Source organism: Prosopis cineraria, unplaced genomic scaffold (genome assembly GCF_029017545.1).
Source record: "Prosopis cineraria cultivar Desert tree isolate PC_DT_omini unplaced genomic scaffold, ASM2901754v1 PC2, whole genome shotgun sequence".
Lineage (NCBI taxonomy): Eukaryota > Viridiplantae > Streptophyta > Magnoliopsida > Fabales > Fabaceae > Prosopis > Prosopis cineraria.
Genome location: NW_026555333.1, coordinates 1,561,741 through 1,581,852, shown reverse-complemented (window position 1 = coordinate 1,581,852; position 20,112 = coordinate 1,561,741). Strand labels below are relative to the sequence as shown.

At 34.7% G+C, this 20,112-nt stretch overlaps 2 protein-coding genes across 3 annotated transcripts; one reads left to right on the top strand and one right to left on the bottom strand.

The window, feature by feature from the left end:
• Positions 1–5,810: 5,810 nt before the first annotated feature.
• Positions 5,811–14,862, bottom strand: LOC129304046 (protein RER1B-like). The gene is made up of 4 exons (XM_054943671.1): positions 14,513–14,862; positions 7,260–7,440; positions 6,366–7,145; positions 5,811–6,231 (listed from the first exon to the last, which is right to left on the bottom strand). Exons 1-3 carry the CDS (start codon positions 14,860–14,862, stop codon positions 7,125–7,127), a joined length of 552 nt encoding a protein of 183 aa, XP_054799646.1. The 3' UTR covers positions 5,811–6,231; positions 6,366–7,124.
• Positions 14,863–15,604: 742 nt separating this feature from the next.
• Positions 15,605–19,534, top strand: LOC129304028 (gamma carbonic anhydrase 1, mitochondrial). Of its 2 annotated transcripts, none has more exons than XM_054943649.1 (5): positions 15,605–15,892; positions 16,865–17,008; positions 17,282–17,407; positions 17,487–17,638; positions 18,816–19,534. In XM_054943649.1, exons 1-5 carry the CDS (start codon positions 15,778–15,780, stop codon positions 19,092–19,094), a joined length of 816 nt encoding a protein of 271 aa, XP_054799624.1. In that variant the 5' UTR covers positions 15,605–15,777; the 3' UTR covers positions 19,095–19,534. The 2 variants fall into 2 exon arrangements, with proteins under 2 accessions (XP_054799624.1, XP_054799625.1); XM_054943650.1 differs by lacking the exon at positions 15,605–15,892 and adding an exon at positions 15,948–16,246.
• The last annotated feature ends 578 nt before the right edge of the window (positions 19,535–20,112 follow it).

The following is a 20,112-nucleotide window of genomic DNA, read 5'->3' as shown; positions in this document are numbered from 1 at the left end:
GAATTTTTTATTTAACTTTACGATGTAAGTTTATCTTCTCATCATAAGTTTACTTGAAAGTTGTTAGTTTAACAACCTTAACGTTAGGAGTACACTATTGCGGGATGATTACTATTGGCGTTGATGTATGTGGTTTGCAATTGTGCGTGATACCAAACACTAGTTAGCAAGCCATTACGGCATTACTCTTCACTCGCCGCTTCATGTCTTGTCCCCTTCTTCTATCTTATTAATTGCGGGCTTATAATCGATCGGTTATTTAAATTTTCTTACCCGTATAATTAGGAAGAATTATAATTAAGGAATTTCTAACTAAAATAATATAAAATCAGGACTTCTTAAAATTTTCAGGTACTAAATTTGAGAACATTAAAATTTTTGAAAACAGTATAATTTAAATTTTGCCATTAATAAAATGAGATCCATTCAGTGGTATAAATTCAAAGCTTTAAATGGATGAAAATGCCCTCACCAAACTGTTGTTGAGTGAATCTCGTCAATTTATGAAAGTTAAGAGTGTTACTCCCATGGCTTTGAATTTATTGCATCAAGAACAACTGTAGAACTCTAAATTTATCACCCTTTAAAAAAAATATAATTTTTCCTCTATTTATTTGAACGATAATTTTTGATACCTTAAAAATTTTACACTTGGTATTATATGTAGGATCATATGTGACTATTTTTTTTATGATGTGCAACCATCTTTTAAGGAAGTATAATTTTTTTTTTTTATTCAAATAATAATTTTGAATATGTTAAAAATTGTATACTTGGTGTCATATTTTAGGATCACATGTAGGTATTTTCAATCCTATGCTACTCTTCTTTTAAAATATGCAACCACATTTTAAGAAAATATAATTTTTCTTTCATTTATTCGAATAATTATTTCAAATATCTTGAAAATTTTACACTCAATGTTATATTTTAGGACCATATACACCTTCAACCATATATGACTCTTCTTTTATGAAAATTTAATTTTTCTTCCATTTGTTTGACTTTGTTTAACATATTAACACTGAAGGGCCATATTTTATATATTTTGTCATCGAATTATGGACAATGAAAGACCTCCTGCTAGTATATTGATAACGAAAAACCTTGTTCAACTATTGTTTTTAATTTCATAAGGGCAATCTAGTTATTTTAAGCTTAGAATTAATGTCAGGGAAAGACGTTATGTCCCAAGTCCTTCTCAACAAAATGAAATTTAGTGGAGTCCTTTTTAACCATTTTTTTCTAAATTATTTGGGAATTTGGTCAGGGAGATCAAGTATATGCGTGAGTGTTAGCATATGTTTTTATTTCAAGGTGACCTTAAAAGTTAAAAATAGCGCGAATACTATGATAGGCTAAGACACCAAGTCATCTGAGATATTTTCAGTCTCTTTTGATTTTGGAAAACCATTGTGAATTTTAGGCTTGGCTAATTTCCATTGCAATAATGCGATAGGTTATTGTATTTTATCAAGGTTTTAAAAATTAAACCGATCATTAAATCAGACTAGCTACTGATTCATGGTTCATTGGCTCAACCATGGTTGAATTGCTTGACATTAAATTAATATATTTTTAATTTATGTATCATAAATAAATAAAAATATATGCAAATATTTATATTTTTCAAAAAATTATTAATAAATGCTTGGTAAAGTGATATATTATTGATAAATACATAATTAATATTAATTATTCTCTTCATTTTAACTACTTTAAAATTAATTTTTTAAATGATTCAGACTAGTTTTTAAGGAAACCGATCCAATTTTTAATCGGTTATTTCAATTTTTGACAAGTTTTTTCAGTTGTTGATTGATTTTCTTATGGCTGATTCTGAAAGGTCAATCGAATCGAATCAAGAGCCTATTCTTGATTTAACCGGTCAGTTCAGTCTGATTTTTAAAACACTAGATTTTATTAGAGTAACAATATTGGCCCATTACTTCACTTGAATATTATTTATACACAGCGCACATTCTTCTTCCACCACTAGAACTATTGTGATTTGTATTTAGAACCAGAACCAGAGGATAAAGTAACAAAACATCCCATGGGTTGATACAAAAATATCAACAAATATGAACCCTATATATCTCATCATTTTTTTCTCCCCAAACACTACACTTAGGTCCTATTCTTTGCTCTACTTTTGTTTTAGATATTTACATTTTTTTCAGTATTTTAAATTTTTATATTTTTTTCCATCTGCAACATTAATTATTATAGTTTTTGAAGAATGTTAACATAATAAAAATGGTGTTAAGATTGCTGACATGTCTACTAACTCCACTAAATTTGTGCTAATGTGTTAAATGAGTGTTGGTTTGAACTTTTTAATAAGCAAAATATGTGAGATAAAAAATGTTGATATGGAGTTAAAAAATCTCTCAACTTAAAATATCTCACAAAATAGTTAAATGTATTTTAATCTTGATTTTAAAACTTTAAAACTCACATTTTTTTTAACTGGAGCCTTCTACAATTTTTAGTACCCAAAAATATATTTTACATTTTTATAATATAAAAATAATTAATTTTAAAGTAAAAATTAATTTTAAAATTAGTTTTTATATTATAAAAATATAAAATATGTTTTTAGGATACTTAAAACAAAAGACTCAATTTTTTTTTAAAAAAAATTTGCGATCCTTTAAATTTAAAAATCAAGATTAAACTATATTTTAAATATTTTTTGAGATATTTTAAGTTGAGGGGTTTTCTCAACTCCATGTCAGCCTTTTCTTTATGTAGCTTTTTTAATTTATTTTGCTTATTAAAAAATCTAACTCCATATTCATATAATACATCACCACAATTTAATGGTTTTGGTGAACAACAAACACATTATCAATTTTAATATCATTTGTATCACCTTAACAGCTCAATGTCCCTCTAAAACTAGAAATGGTAATTCAGACAAAGCTCGACAGGCTAGCCCGAACTCGCTCAAAAAAATCAGGGTCAAGTTTGGTTATATAGGCTTTTTAAAAAGGGCATGACACTTCAAGCCTGATCTGAATAAATCTGGCTTGAATTGAGCATGACTCGAATAAATCTGACAATTGAAATTTATAATTATATCTGTATATAAAGTTGGTAACTTTGGCCAAACCGACGGGCCAACCCGAACTCGTTAAAAAAAAAATCAAGGTCAAGCTTGGCTATATGAATTTTTTAAGAGAGTAGGGTACGTTAAGTCCGATCAAAATAAGTCTAGCTTGAATTGAGCCCAACCTGCTTAAATTACTAGCTCTGTCTAAAACTATACAAATAAGTACATGAATATATAACAAAACTTGAGCTTAGTGTATAGACCAAAAATAATGTTTTCCCTCATTTTTTTTAAAGATACACTGTTTTTTTATTTTATAAGTCATCAGTTATAAAAAACATAAATTTTTGCATTCCACATCATTTGAGATAAAAAAATTATTAAAACCTAACAAGAAATTATAAAATTTAGATGCACCAACCAACAAATTTAATCTTTGTGATAAGTTATTGAGGATTTAATTTAAAAGTCTCGAGCTCGACACCAAGAAAAATTTAGATGCACCAGGTCCATGTCCTTGTAGTTACAAGAAAAATCAAATGCACTTGCAAGAAGCATTGCTTTCGTGCTTCGTGTAGCATTACGGGAAGATTAAAATCTTTTGGGAAAATTAATCAGCACATCTATTTAGTTGTCATCAATTTTGATTTAAATCCATGTAATTTATTTTGTTTTAATCAATATCTTATGGTTTGATTGATTATACATATATATTGATCCCTGGAACTTAAAATTATTATGAATGATCAACTTTTCAAAATAAAAACATGTTTAAAATTTATAAAAAAAATTTGATTGAACACTACTAGCAAAAAAAAAAAAATTTATTTAATGTAATGTTCAAACTTTTATTAATTTTTCATGAAAAAATGTGTGTATAAATTTAAAAAAAAACATAACCATATAAATTTTTGTGATAAAATTATATAGTTAATTGTATAATTATATAATATTTTAATAAAAATATAAAAAGATTTTAATTTCACTTTTAAAAGAAAAAATTCAGGGATTTCAACCTTTAAGGATTAAAATATTTAATCAATCAAATTATAAGAATTCAATTGAAATAAAAATAAACTATAGAAATCTAATTTAAAATTGAGAGAAAATAAAAGGACATGGAGATTAATTCTTTATATTTTAAATTACTTGAATAAACATAATTCTTTTTCTTTTAACCAAAGAATAAACATAATGAACTCCCCTCTTTATCTCTTTTGGACCAACTGACCAACATATAAAGCTTGTTATTTCGTAGTGAATATTAGAAGCAGTGTAACAAACAGGCCCAAAACAATGGTAACTGTTTCAACGAGGCATGAACCAATGGGCCGAAATATGTGATAAGTTACAATTGGGCCTAAGAGAGGTGGTAAGGGATGGAGGTACTCGCTTTAGTCTTATTTATAAAATAAAGAGAGAAAAATTTTTTTGATCCTATTTATGAGTCATGTCATTAAATTTTTATCATAAATTTCTTTTTTTACCTTCCATTAATGTTGGAAAGAGAAAATATGTTATTAAAATTTGTATATTTAATAAAGATAAAGTTAAAAGCTTATTAAATTTTAAGACAAAGTTAATGAATTTTAAAAATTTTTCTTAACATCGATAAAATATATTAAAAATGACTTATAAATAAGATCAGAGTAATAGCACGGAAGGCTATAGATGGAGAGAGAAGCCAGGCTTCATGGAGGCACAAAGCAAATTAAATGAAAGTATGAAACCGACCTCTGGCGACATTAATATTACCACCTGCCATGGTCGGGAGTTGCTTCCCTCTCCTCCGCTCCTCTGGAGGGATAGTGGGACAGATAATATTTTTAATTTTTAATTTTTATATTTTTAAAATAAAAAAATATATAAAAATTATAAATTTTTTAATAAACATGGTTATTAATCTGACAATTTAGATTTAATATGAATGATTTAAATTTAATATTAAATTTTTTTAATAAATTTACTGCTCTATTCAAAATATAACTGTTTAGAATATATCTAAAAAATTAATTTAAATTTTTAATATCAAAATTTGAACTATTTATATAAAATCTAAACTGTTAGATTAATAACCATATTAATTAATTGTTGTATAATTTTTATGTATTTTTATTTTAAAAATATAAATTAAAAATATTAAATTTAAATTGTTCAGATTAAATATAAATAGCCTAGATTTACCCTTCTCTATCAGTGGAGGAGTGGAGGAGGCTTCCCTCCGACTCCCAAGGCTCGACCTCTAAAATGCAAAGGCTTGATATCAGTGAGCATGACTTGACTTGTTTTATATTGCAGGGGTTCCCCATAGCTTTTTAATAATAATAATAAAAAAAAAAAAACAGATACCCTGGAATTTCTGGCGAGTCTGATGCAAGAAAGCTAACCTTGTTAGTAGGCGGTGGTGTTAGGAGGAAGCTAAACATTTACGTGAAAACATATCAAACAAGCGGGGCATAAATTAATCATGATTGAGCAATGCCGCAAGTTTTTAACACCTACGCTTACCCACAATGCATGGATGACTGGATTCTGCGAGCCAATCTCTAATCGCGACCAGGGATGGAACTAATTAATCATACCAACCAGATTTACGTCAATTTCTTCTCTTTTTCACAAACCATGGCATTATTTGTGCAATTATACCCGTAGTGGGTACAAAATTTGGTGAGACTCTTTTTGTCCAATTGTTGTGCCATCAGGTGATCCACCCCCCCCCCCCAAAAAAAAAAAAAATCTCCACACCAAGAAGGCAACAACAGGAAAGAAATGTCCCTTTGCTAAATAAATAACACATGCCAAGCCACTGTATAACATCTAAACTTGAAGCATTGATGCTATAAATTATTGTTTTATCTCACCAATTTACATTCAATCTGAGATCCAAAGCCATTCTCATCAGCTGCTAGCTAGAGGACTGAATTTTGTTTGCTTGAGGTGTTTCCTGGGAAACACCTGCGCAAGTCCATGATCACTTTTATTGCTTCCAAGGCTTCGATTATGGTGGGACGCCGTCAAGTTAGCTCCGCTTGGCAATGATACTATTGGTGCCTGTGCCGGTGCAGGACTCAACTCCTCCGCTGCTACAACCGTCACGCATGGCGTTGGTTTTTTGATAGGATACTCTCTCTGACCGGTCATTCTCCTATCATCTGCTACCTCCGTTGAATTTCCTGTAGATTGGAATATATATGAGAGAGAGAGAGAGAGAGAGAGAGAGAGAGAGAGAGAGAGAGAGAGTTACAGGTGTCGGTGACAATATTCCAGCAAGAAGAGAAATAGCAAATCGTCGAAGGCCGGTGTTTACCATATAGATCGAAGTCCCGCTTTGCATTCTCTGACAAGAGAACAAGGGTCGGTGTGATGACTGTGAGGAAAGCCCAGAAGACGAATATTGGAACCAAGGTTCTTTCACTCATCTGTTGAAATAAAAGTAAACAACCAAACTTATTTCATACGCCTTTGTGGATTATATAAGACAAGAATTTCCTGGTTCGCAGAGAGAGAAGAGAGAGATGTGGAAGATGATGTTCTTAGCTGGCCATGTTTAACAACATTTGTATAAGAAAATGTGAAACTAGCATTTCATTTCACAATGATGCTATTATTATAATATTATAAGCAGGGTCAAGGTTTAACAACTAAACTAGTGATTTGTTTTCGCGGTTGTTGGATGGTTGTTATAGACATCGCTGGTTTAATCAGACACCTCTCTGGCAAATTCCTCAAGCCAGAATCTCTTCTTGCCGAAATCGTTCTCAGATAGCGTTCAGTGATAAAACTTGAATCATGTAAACACTCAATTTATTTACAAACGGAAAATAGAAATGAAAACCTTAAACTTCATAACTCCCTTCTCAACCAGGACAGGGCCAGGATACTTGGACAGACGAAAAAAGTTCCTAAAGAAGTCATTATTGGAATCAATAAAATATTAAACCATCTCTGTGACTTCTAACGAACGATTGACCTACACAACAACTACTAAAGGCCCACAACCTAAACTGTGATTTCCTGTCCAGACCTAATTAAGGAGTTCTTCGAAGTTTTAGTCCCCAGAAATGCCTCACTTCTTCCCTGAGTATCTCTGTCAAGAATCAATAGAACAGGATTCACTCAATTAGGTAGACAAAAGAAGATCAAATAGAGATCAAGTTAAGGTTGGTGATGGCATGAAATGCCAAACAGTCAGAGCTCTCGCCTGCTTTCCAATGCTGAACGGGACATACTTGTACTTAATCATGTGCACAATTTGGCGCTTCATGGTGAGGATGAACAGGGCAATCCAATAGCATAGAAGAATGGGCCAAAAAATCGGGACATCGAGCACAGATATGAATGTCATAAGGAAGGCAATGCAGAAAGCCTTCGTTATGGCATACCTGGAACAATGATTAATGCAAAATCAAAATAGCAGAAATCAGAGTCTTCCATTTGAAAAATGTTTAAATCAATTTGAAAATCGCAAGGTCAATTTAATAAAACGAGAAGTGAGTGACACGTCACCCTCACCATAAAAGATTAGTGACAACGGACAACTAATGAACCAACATAGCCTTTTCTTGGCCTTGAGGCCTTTTCTTTTAACTAAATCCATGCACTTGATCTTTGCAACTCATTTTTGAATTCCTTATTTGCCATTCAAACTTCAAGAAAGCTTCCCACTAAATATACCTTAAATCAATACATCATTATATAAAATATAAAGGCCCCTATATTATTCACAAATTATAGATAGTGTAACTCATTTTTGAGACTTAATATAGGAAAATATATCTAGTTGTTCTCATAAAATAGGATTACTAAAACAAACCTTTAATATATATAGCATAACAAACCTTTTGACCGGCAAACTTATCTTTAGGTCCATAGGCTTGTTTACGAAAGATAAATGAATATAAAGTAGCTAATTACAAGCACCAAAAAGTTTCATCTAGCAATTAAAAAAATAGATATAAGCACAAAGAATCCGAAATGATTGTCTTAAACTGTGTGCTCAAGTATAAACCTAAATTAAAAATTAATAACTCCAATATACAATCAATTTTTTTTTTTCCAACCACAAAAATCCAGGTCCAGAATTAAAAGGAAAAGGAAAATTGAAACAAAGAACTTATAAACATGGCAGAAGTTAAAATACACTCCTCAATGATTAGCGTATACTGGGGCATGTCAATTTTAATACAAGATTGACAATAGTCTCCAACAAGCATGGACGAACTTATGTCTAATCTACACAGATAGATAACTAATAATAAGCTGATTAATCATATCCACCCTCCTCTGTTATCTTCATAAATAGAAACTCCGCAGCTGGTTTGCATGTCACGCATATAGAAATAAGTGAAAGAAATTAAGAAAACCTCTGCAATGAATAAGGTTCATGAACATGCAGTACAAATTTCTAATAATTTTCATTTCCATTGCCAACACAATCTAGTCATCTTAGTACACCTGATTCAAGATGTAATGAAGCATCCCAGGGTTTAGCCATAGGATATGGGTCATCAAGCACCAAAGTATATCTAGTAATGTGTTTCAAAAACCACACCATCAATTGTCCACGGATTTATATTCTGTTTTACAAAAAAGTTAATTGTCAAAAAGTCAGTACAACTACTTCTGTTAGAGTAACAGCATAAGGTGGCCATGGGTACCATGATACAAAGGACAGTTTGCATTCTGATGTTAGTTCAATAAACAGAAATTATGTAAACATTCAGTTCACAACATTTTGGTATCAGAACCTTTCTCTAGCACCAAGCCGCCAGAGACACAATCCAATGATCGTTTTAGTGATCTTGAGCACCACTTGGATCTACACGTTGCTGTCGTTGAGAGCAGCTGAGCTCGCTTGGAGCAGAATACCAATGATATTGGCGATCTCAAACAGTCAATCTCCTGAATCGAAGCTTGTTTGGGTGATTAGGATTCTAAGATTTCAATTCTTGCTCATAACCACCATGGTGACCATGCAGCGGGCTCGTCTGGCACTCCTAATCGAGGTCAATTAGGCCCTCAATTTGGCACTTATGGTTCTCCTTCACAACTTTATTATGCACCGATGAAGCATAGTAAGGTGGAATTTCCTCGTTTTGATAGCAAACTGACTTCTGCGTGTGGGCTTATTATTGTTGCCAGTTTTTTGTTGTCAACGGCATACCAGTTGACTAACAAATTCGATTATTGAGTATTTATCTAGAGAAGAAGGCTCTGAAATGGCATCTTAATTTCATGGCGGGTCATAGATAATTCAATATTGCGTGGGATGATTATTTTCACTGGATGGAGGCTTGTTTTGCAGAGGTTCATCAAATTAATCTGATGGTTGAACTCAAGAAACTCCAACAAACTACCATCGTTGACGACCATATCAAAGCATTTGACAACTTGCCAATGGAGGTTTCCCTTCCAAACAACGTCGCTTTAGATTGGTTTTTGGGAGGTTTGCGTTCTGACATCCAATCTTCTATTGATGTTTTAAAGCCTTCAAGTCTTGCTAGTATGATGCAAATGGCTAGACTTCAAGAATGCATGACTCAGGCACTTTTCGAACACACTCCAGTTTCTCGTGCCACTTTTGCTCCGGCTGTGCATTGCTTCAATTCATTTTTTACTTCGTCTGGCCCATCAGGAGATACTCAAAGATCCTCTAGTTCTACACCTTTTTGAAGAAGTCTATCTTGGATACGAGTGGGACTTCTACATCTTCTACCTTTCCTCCAACTAAGAAAGCAGCACTCAACTTGACCAAGAAAGAGATGGAGGAGCGTCACAAGAAGGGTTTGTGTTATTGGTGCAACGATAAGTACACAACCTCTCATAAGTGCTGCAAATCTCAAGTAATGATGTTGATTGTTCAGGATGAACTGGAGGAGGATTTCTTGGACGCATCCGACAAACTTGATCCACCAGTTGGCAGCAATAAGGTGGATGGTGTCATTAACGCTGTTGAAGGCAAGAAAGGGTGTTCTATGTTAAAAATTTGCAACAACATAAAAAAAACAGCAGGTCTTCATTCTTGTTGATGCAATTGGCACCTACTATGTTATCAATACAACTATTATAAAGCGCCTTCGCTTACCCATTACTGAAGATGGTGAGGTTCGAGTGGCTGTTGCTAGGGGCTGTAAGCTCACTATTAATCGATTTTGTCGACAATTGAAATGGTCCATGGCTGACCATGAATTTTTAGATGATTTTTTGGTTATAGATTTGGCGGGCTTTGATGTTATATTGGGTGGCCAATGGTTAAAGAAGTTGGGCCGCATCATTTTGGATATGAATGAACAATTCATGGGCTTCTATTTTCAACATAAGTACTTTGAGTTGATTGGGCTCCATTCTACTAGTAGTATTGTTTCAGAGGAAACACTACATGATAATGATCTTGCCTTCACTCAACATGCCTTTCTGGTCCACGTGTCAGACAAAATTGATGGGTCCATTATGTCTCTTTCAAATTCAGTTTCACTACTCGATAATCTCCAGTGCCAACTTGATGATCTTCTTTATTCTTTTTCAAATGTATTTGAAGAACCATATTCCCTCCCACCTCCTCAGAATTTTGACCATTAGATTCACCTTCATCACAATCAACCTATCAACTGCACACCATATGGGTATGAAACTCTTCAGAAAACTGAGATTAAAAAACAGGCTCAACAGATGCTTGCCAATGGCATCATTCAAGAGAGCCACAGTCCCTTGGCTGCCCCTGTGGTTCTTGTGCAAAAAAAAGATAACACTTGGCACTTCTGTGTTGATTATCAAAAGTTGAATGAGAACACTATCAAGACTAAGTTTCCAATTCCACTTATTGAGGAACTCTTTAGGTCATATTTAGTACATTAAAATTGGGTCCAAGAGAAATGGAATTAGAATTGGAATCATGCTTTTAATTGTTTGGTATGCATGAATCCAATTCCTTATGGATTCCAATTCTACCAAAATACCTAAAATTCAATTCAATCTCCATCATGATGGAATTGCCACAATTCTATGGAATTGTCATAAGTGCCCCACATACACACTCCATCATGATGTCTGAGTTTTTTATTTTTTTTTTGTAAGGGCATTTTGGTCTTTATCTATTTTAAATACATATATTTATTAATATTATATTCAGATTCCATCTTCATACCAAACATACATTTATAACTCAATTCTATTCTGATTTCAATTCCAATTCCGATTCCGATTCCATCAAAAACTCTTCCATCATACCAAATGAGGCCTTAATGAATTATAAGGGCCACCTACTTCTCCAAACTTGACTTATGTGCAGGGTATCATCGAATATGTATGAATGCTCTTGATTTTCATAAGACTGCCTTTCAAACTCATGAGGGCTTATATGAATATCTTGTAATGCCCTTTGGTCTTAAAATGACCCCAGCTACTTTTTAAGGGTTGATGAATTCAATTTTCAAACCTTTTTTAGGGAAGTTTATTCTCATATTTTTTGACGATATTATAGTTTACAGTAATTCTTGGGATTCTCATGTGCACCATCTCAACAACACCTTACAACTTCTTCGCCAGTATAAGCTTTTTGCTAAGGCTAGTAAGTGTGTCTTTGCTTCTACTCGAATTGAATATCCTGGCCATTTAATATCTGTGCGAGGTGTAGAAGTTGATCCTTAAAAGATTAGTGCTGTCTCTGCTTAGCCTGTTCCATCCTCATTGCGTGCTTTACATGGGTTTTTGGGTTTGACCGGCTATTATAGAAAGTTTGTCAAAAATTATGGGACTCTTTGTAGACTTTTAATTGCTCTGTTACGCAAAGGTGACTAGTTCATTAGTCTTTCAAAGCTAATGATGCTTTCTCCGCTCTTAAGGCTGCCATGACTTCGACCCCTATTTTGGCTTTGCCTAATTTTTCTGAGCAATTTGTTATTGAGGCAGATGCGTCTAGCATTGGTTGGTGTTGTGCTCACTTAGAATGGCCATCAGATCGCATGTGCAAGCAAACCTTTTAGCCCACGGAAGCAATCCTTATCAGCTTATAAATGAGAGCTTATGGCTATAATTTTTACAGTAAATCAGTGGCGTTCTTATTTGACAGGGGCCACTTTTATTATTCGCACAAATCATTTGCCTTTGAAGCACTTATTGGAGCAAAAATATGTTTCACCTGATCAGTTGAAATGGTTGAATAAGCTTTAAGGCCTTAACTGTGAGATTACTTATACTAGAGGGCGTGATAATCTGGCTGCTGATGCTTTGTCCCCCCAATTTAAAGCTTCGCTACCTGCCATAATAGCTCTTGTCACTGATTTACATGACAAAGTTAGACCTTCTTGGTCTTTGGATATTGTTTACAGCAGCTCATTCGTGATCTTGAACAAGACCCTTTGTCTCATCCACAATTTTCTTGGGACAACCATACCTTGAAATGACGTGGCAGGATAGTGGTAGGTGCTGACCGTCACCTTTATAATGACTTGCTCACATTCTTTCACAATGACGCTACTAGTAGACAGTCAGGTGTTACTTTTACCTACTGTCACTTGGCTTCAGTTTTCTATTGGAAAAAGATACAACGGGATGTTTGTAAATTTGTTTGTACTTGCACTATATGTCAAAGGTTTAAGGTCGAAAATGTTGCTTCCCCTAGCTTATTACAACCCTTGCCCATTCCTAATCACATTTGGTCTGACTTATCCATGGATTTCATTGTTGGGTTGCCTCCTTCGTATACCAAGACTACTAGTTTGGTGGTGGTTGACTGTCTCAGCAAGGCCACCCACTTCATAGCTCTTAAACATCCATTCACTGCTATTAATGTTGCTCGTGTGTTCATGGATAATGTAGTGAAATTACATGGTTTTCCAAAATCTATTGTCATAAACCGTGACCCTATTTTTTGTGGGAAGTTTTGGTGAGAACTCTTTCATCTATTCGGTATCAAGCTTTACTACTCTTCTGCATATCACCCACAATCAGACGATCAAACAAAGGTTGTTAATAGTTGTTTTGAAGGGTATTTAAGGTGCATGTCTGGTGACTTTCCCAAGCAATGGGCCAAATGGCTTCCCTTGGCTAAACTTTAGTACAATACCTCTTACAATTCTGCAATTGGCATGACTCCTTTTTAAGCTGTCTATGGCGTCTCTCCCCCTATACACTTGCCTTATCTTCCTGGTGACTCCAATAATGAAATGGTTGACCTCATGGAGCTAACTTTATAGTTATTGAAAGAACACTTATGTAAAGCCTAGCATTGCATGGTTCAACAAGCTAATAAGCATCGCTCAGAGCGCAAATTTGCAATTCGTGATCTCATTTTCCTCAGACTTCACCTTTTTGGAAAAATTTACTTAATAACTCTGCTTTACATAAGCTTACTACTCGATATTTTAGTTCTTTTGAAATTTTGAAGCAAATCGATCAGGTTGCATATGAATTGAAATTGCCAGCTAACATTCGCATGCATCCTGTCTTTCATGTCTCCCTTTTGAAGTGCTATGTTGGTCCTGGTGCTCCTATCACTTCGGGCTTACCATTGCTTGATCATGATGGGCAATATCTTCTTGAACCTTTGATTATTTTCAGCCGACGAATTGTTAAGTGCGGTCACCTTTCTATCACTCAGGGGCTGGTTCAATGGCAGCATAGCAGACCTAAGGATGCCACATAGGAAGATCTAGCTTCTGTGCGAACCTAGTTTCTTAAATTCTCCACTTGCACTCCGTCTTCCAACACTATTCTTGTGGACAAAGATGTTTCAATGAGGTGTATTTGATACATGTATAATTGTCCATGGATTTATATTCTGTTTTACGAAACAGTTAATAGTCAGTAAGTCAGTATAACTACTTTTGTTAGAGTAATAGCATAAGGTGGCCATGGGTACCACGATATAAAGGACCCAGTTTGTATTCTGACGTTAGTTCAGTAAATAGAAATTACGTACACATTCAGTTCATAACAGGGGGACTATAGGCTCTTACAGCTCCTTCAACTAGCATTCAATTTCAATTACAACCAGGGGAACTCCACAATCATTTAGTCCTTTGATTTGATTAAGGAAAAGTATTTATCAGTTGCCTCTTTATGGGAAAATTGTCCTAGAACAAATTTTTAAGTCGATTATCCATTGGGCCCTCACAACCTAAATTGAAGCTCCTCGAAGTTTATAAATTGACATACTTTGCAAACACTTTTCATATGGTTGGCTTAAATAGTAAAAAGCTGAACTATCTTGTAAGAGTCTTATTGGTTAACTAACACATATTTACCAATTAAAACTCACCAACATTGAGGGTTACTTTATGAGAGTCCCTAGAAGTGGGAACAGAACATACGCAAGTAACAGAACCAAAATTATACTAAAGCATCCTCACTGGCTAGTTTGCTGCCCTCGGCCAGCCACGTAAGCAATAGCAGAAGAAGCATGCAAGCTCAAAGTTTCATAATAACTTTCCTAAAAAGGATCATATTAGATATTACCAGAACTTGAACTCCGGAAGCCAACGAACAAATGGCTTCAACTCATCTGAGTCCTTAGTAGGCAATGAAGCCCCATCCAAGACTTCGAGCTCGGGATCAACTTTGGGTGACATAAAACCAATCAACAGATTCAGGATATAGATGCCTAGGCCATAGGACACAATGTAGAAACCTCGAACACAATAAACCCTTAAGACATAAATAGCAGCCACAGCAAGAGTTCCCAGCCACCTCTGAACGGTGTGAGGAGCAGAGCGATCCAAGTAGTACTGAAACGCCTTAGAAAAATCATGCCTCCACTGAGCTAGAGGTGCCACTGCAGAGGAGGCATCGCTTCCAGCTCCTTCCATGTAGAACTACTAAGCTCCAGCAGGTAACTTCCCATAATAAACTTAAATGCCCTCAAAAAACCATGATCATAGTGGGAGTAAAGGTGACAAAATAGTCAGCCGTGCAGGTGAATCATAATCGGGTAATGAAATGCAATCCCGGGAAAAGAAAATTTTCTCCCTAATTAGAAGGATTAAAAGAAGGGGGAAACTATGAACAAAAAAAATCATTTTTTTTTGAACGATTCAACTAGAAGAGTAACCGAGTAAGCTTGAACACAACCGACAAGCTTACAGCCTTTTGCGTTCGAAGCAGGGTTCAATTTTTATGCAAGCCCTACAATCAATCAATGTCATTAAATCCACCGGTAAGATGAATCATGAAACTTCCATCTTCCAAAAGGAGGCAAAAAAAAAAAACAATTCCGGTAAAATTTCACATTTTTTGACAAAATCCGAACATAAGTCCATCCAAGGATCAATAAATGACAGAGTCAAAATTTCACCCTCAAGCAATCTTTGGACTGGGAGCAAGCCAAGGTCGGTTCTTGTAATGGTGTTGGGGTAAATGAACCAAGGGTCGTTTTCCATACGGTTTCACAATTTCGATTTGCTGCTTCCCCGGGGAAACAGAAACGCACCGTTTTCCATTTGAAACACACCAGGCCTCCAACTCTCCAATTGTATTGCCTTCTTTTATACAGAACGGTAGCATTTCGGTAATTTACCAACATTGAAACCCCATTTTGCCCTTCCCATTATGCGAAATATACTACCCTACCACTCAAACTAGGAAGAAGCCTTCTGGCCTTCCACGCTCTCTTCCATTCCCTTCTCTGATTACGCATCGAACACGCCGAACTCGAACAGAGCTTGCGCTTGCAGAGGCTTGTGTCCCTTAGCGACTCCACTGACAGTCGAAAGTGGAAATTGCACATGGGAACTTTAGGGAAAGCCATATACACCGTTGGATTCTGGATTCGTGAGACTGGGCAAGCTATCGATCGGCTCGGTTGTCGCCTCCAGGGCAACTACTACTTCCAAGAACAGCGTAATACCTTCTTTAATACTCTGTTTCTGAGCTTGTAGATCCAATCCCCTATTCAATTCGTTTATGAATCGGAAAATCTATGATACCCTTTCAAGGTAGAATTTTTTCGGTTGATTTTTTTTTTAAATGCTATCTCGTTTTTATCAACGTCATCCTACGAAGTTAATCATTGCTGTTCTAGATCAATGCTTATTGAGTGACGTTTGGAATCGCATAGCTGCATAAACTTTGCGAGGATGATGAGCGTTCATTCTAAATACAAGACAGTATCTTATACTAGCGTCGCTTTGTTGGATTGTCAGTGCTAACACCTTTCCGTGTCTCCGAACACATTGAGACGTCAGTGAAAGACCGGTAATACCAAAAGCTTCTGTGGCATAATACTGAGATGAACGATTTTGTACGATGAATACATCGTCGGCAAAGGATATTTTTCCTGGCACCGGAAGTTTCTAGTTAGCATCCATGACTATGATTATGTGATGGATATTGATGATTGACAATAGATTGCTTTAATTTTTTTTTTTCTGGCAAAAAAAAAAAAAAACAAACAATAGATTGCTTTAATATTCTTTTCTTTTTCATACCAAATTGTGGTTACAGACATACAATACTTTAAAGCTACATTTATTCATGCAATGCGGCTGGTAAATAGTTCCTTTCAGTTCAATAATTTGAAATATTGTGACCCTAGCAATGTATTATCTTGCTTGGACTTTTTAGTTTTCTTAATTCGCTAATTTGTCCTCATTTTTTGTTCATATGAATACTTTTCCCCCTCTTTTAATTATCTTCGCATCATGACGTTGAAAGAGATATGAAGAAAATGGAGTGATTTGATTTATTTCCGTTTCTTTTCTTTCTTTCTTTCTTTGTGTGTGTGCTGATCCATGTTTATGGTTTTCATTTCCTTCACCGGGATTTATTTTACCATGAAAAATGTAAAGTAATCTTATTGCTTGTTGTGTTTAGTGTCTAGGCACCGAACTCTGATGAACATATTTGATAAGACTCCTGTTGTTGATAAGGAGGCATTTGTTGCCCCAAGTGCCTCCATCATTGGAGATGTTGAAGTTGGAAGAGGATCATCAATTTGGTATGGATGTGTTTTGAGAGGTAAGATTGTTTGCTTGATCAATGGAAAGTACAAGAATTCTAAAGATCTCATTTGTCAAAAGCTTCTGCAATCTTCTTCAATAATCTGTTGTACACCATGTTTTATGGGGTTACCGTTGCTGCAAAAAACGAATCTCAAAATTCAGCAGCTTTCTTATATAAGGAAGTTGTGTGGCTTTGATTATCTAATGAAAATCAAATCATGAGATCCTGTCAGGTCTCTGTTTTATAGATACACATGGTGGTAATATTTTATGTTCACTTTTTGCGTAGGAGATGTGAACAGCATCAGCGTTGGAAGTTGGACTAACATACAGGATAACTCCTTGGTGCATGTTGCAAAGTCAAATTTAAGTGGGGAAGTGTTGCCAACTATTATTGGGGACAATGTTACTGTTGGTGAGTGAATATTCTTCTGCAATGAATGATCACAGATGCTGCTACATTGTGACCAGATTTCATATTTTGCTCTGGGCAGGCCATAGTGCAGTTTTACATGGTTGTGTTGTTGAGGATGAGGCTTTTGTCGGTATGGGTGCAACACTGCTTGATGGTGTCATTGTTGAGAAACATGCCATGGTTGCTGCTGGAGCCCTTGTGAGACAGAATACTAGGATTCCCTGCGGAGAGGTATGCTATCAGTAATCACATTATTTCCTTTATCTAAAACTTATATCCTATTCATGGAGCAAAATTAGAGAGAATTTTGCTTCTTTGTCCTTCATTATTCTTAACAGTTCTTCTTCTTCTTCTTCTTCCTCTTCTTTTTTAAATTTACTGTCTTGCTTTCTAGCATATTACTAACCTAGGCTAGAGGTCCTCTAATGTGCCCTTCTCTAATGCTCTTTGTCCCAACTTTTCAATTTTGTTTTTCATTTTCTTTTTGGATCATTGGCTTTTACATAGAATAAAAGACATTTTGATATCATTGGCTTCTACACCTTTTTATTTTTGAAAAATTATAAAAAAATATAAATCTTCATCATTTTGGGACATCGAGATATTAAAATATCTCTTATTTTATGTAGAAGCCAATGATTCAAAGAAAACTGAAAAATGAAATTAAAAAATCAGGGCATTACAAAAAGCATTAGAAAATGGCACATTAGAGGCCCTTAGCCCAACTAACCTAGTGAAGCATGACCTACAGAAGCTAACTTGTCTATAATACAAACTGGATATGCATGCAATAGCATTAGTGGACAACCTTGCTAATCTCATTTATAATGCTTTCAAATCATAAATTGATTTGTCTAAATGTTGTTGGAATAAAGATATAGGTGGGCAAAGGTCTATGTGGTTGGTATGCCACATTGAGCTATACTTTTGTATGTAATCAGAGTGCAAGATTTTTTGGTGTTTGTCTGCTATTCTTCTTTATTATTATAATTTTAATGTATTAAGTTTATATATATTATCATTGGTTAAATTGTGCAGTGACTATTTTCAGATCATTAAATTATGAAGCAGAGAACCTTCACCTATTCAAGAATCAATCGGGTTTTAGACATATTGCTCAGTACAATGTTATATTTCCAACTTAACTTCGTATAAAGCTTTCCAAGTTTAAAAGCAGATATCTTAATATTTTCATATTATTTGAATGCCCTGTGCAGCATTATTACGTGGTTGGATTGGGTGGGGAACTGAAGCTATTTGAGTGCATGATCGTGTTATCCTAACAAGTGCTTGTAGTTCTGTTTGAAATATAATTGTCTTCAGACATGGTTCATCAGTATGTGTCGTGGGATGAAAAGCAATACTCAGTTATGCTTCTTTCATTAGCACAAGCTTGCCTTCGGTGCAGGTATGGGGTGGCAATCCGGCAAAGTTCCTGCGGAAGCTCACCAATGAAGAGAGAGCATTTATCTCCCAATCGGCCACCAATTATACAAACCTTGCACAGGTCCATGCAGCTGAAAATGCCAAGCCCTTTGACGAGATTGAGTTTGAGAAGGTGCTGAGGAAGAAGTTTGCACGCAAAGATGAAGAGTACGATGCAATGCTTGGGGTTGTCCGTGAAACCCCACCAGAGCTTATTCTACCGGATAATGTTCTTCCAAATAAAGTACAAAAGGCTTCTTAAAAATGAGTCTGCCTCAAAGAATGTTTCTTCTAATTCCTATCTTGAAGTGGCATCAAAGCCAAGAGAAATTCTTGTTTTCGTTCAAACTTGTGGAAGAGGGATTACCCAATAATATCATACATGTTTTAGGCTAGACTTACGGCTCCTTCCTATTCTGGGCATAAGTTATTCCATAATATTTCAGCTTGTTTTATACTTTGGAAGCGGAAGTCGTTTGAAGTTTGAAGGAGCTTATTTGCTAGTCTCTAGTGTTTAATGTATCCAATTCAATTGTAGTGATTATTAAAGGACGTGGCCTGATTCATGAAGCTGTTGAAATAATAGTGATCTTATTACACGTAGCTTAGGTGTATCAAAATATTGTGTACGTGCGACGTTAATCGTGAAGTCAACATTCAATATCACATCAGAGAAGTGTCTTGCAGCCAGTTTATCTTTCATCCTCTGTCGAGCACTGTCTTTTTATTATTACAATGCATATGAGGTTAATATTTCAGGCTATCACATAATGGAGACGAGGAAGTCAAAGGAGTTGGAGTACAAAGTGAAGGAAATTTGGTGGGATGGGCTTGCCCATAATTAAAGCTGTCAATAATAAATGGTGGCCAATCCTCCTAGTTCAGCTCTTAAGTGCTTAAGTCTATAAGTTCTCTTATTTTAAAATTAACACTTTTATTAAGTTCAACTTTTATTGATAGAGCCAGGCTCAAAAGATTGCATAATTTTTTCAATTAAAATTTATGATTATACTAACACATATATAAATTACCAAGTACCTTAATTAAACATTTAAAATATGAATATTTTTTAGCCATTATTATCACCAATATTTATTTAAAAATAAAATGTTAGACCCTTTAGAAGAAGTCTTATGTGGAGGAGGCTGTGCTATTTCAACAATATCACTGACTTTATTTTTATCACGTGTAATAAATATTTTACAAATTATATTATTTTCTATATTAATAAATATTTAAGCCCAACCCTTGAAAAACATAAAATTTAAAGAGATAGTTCA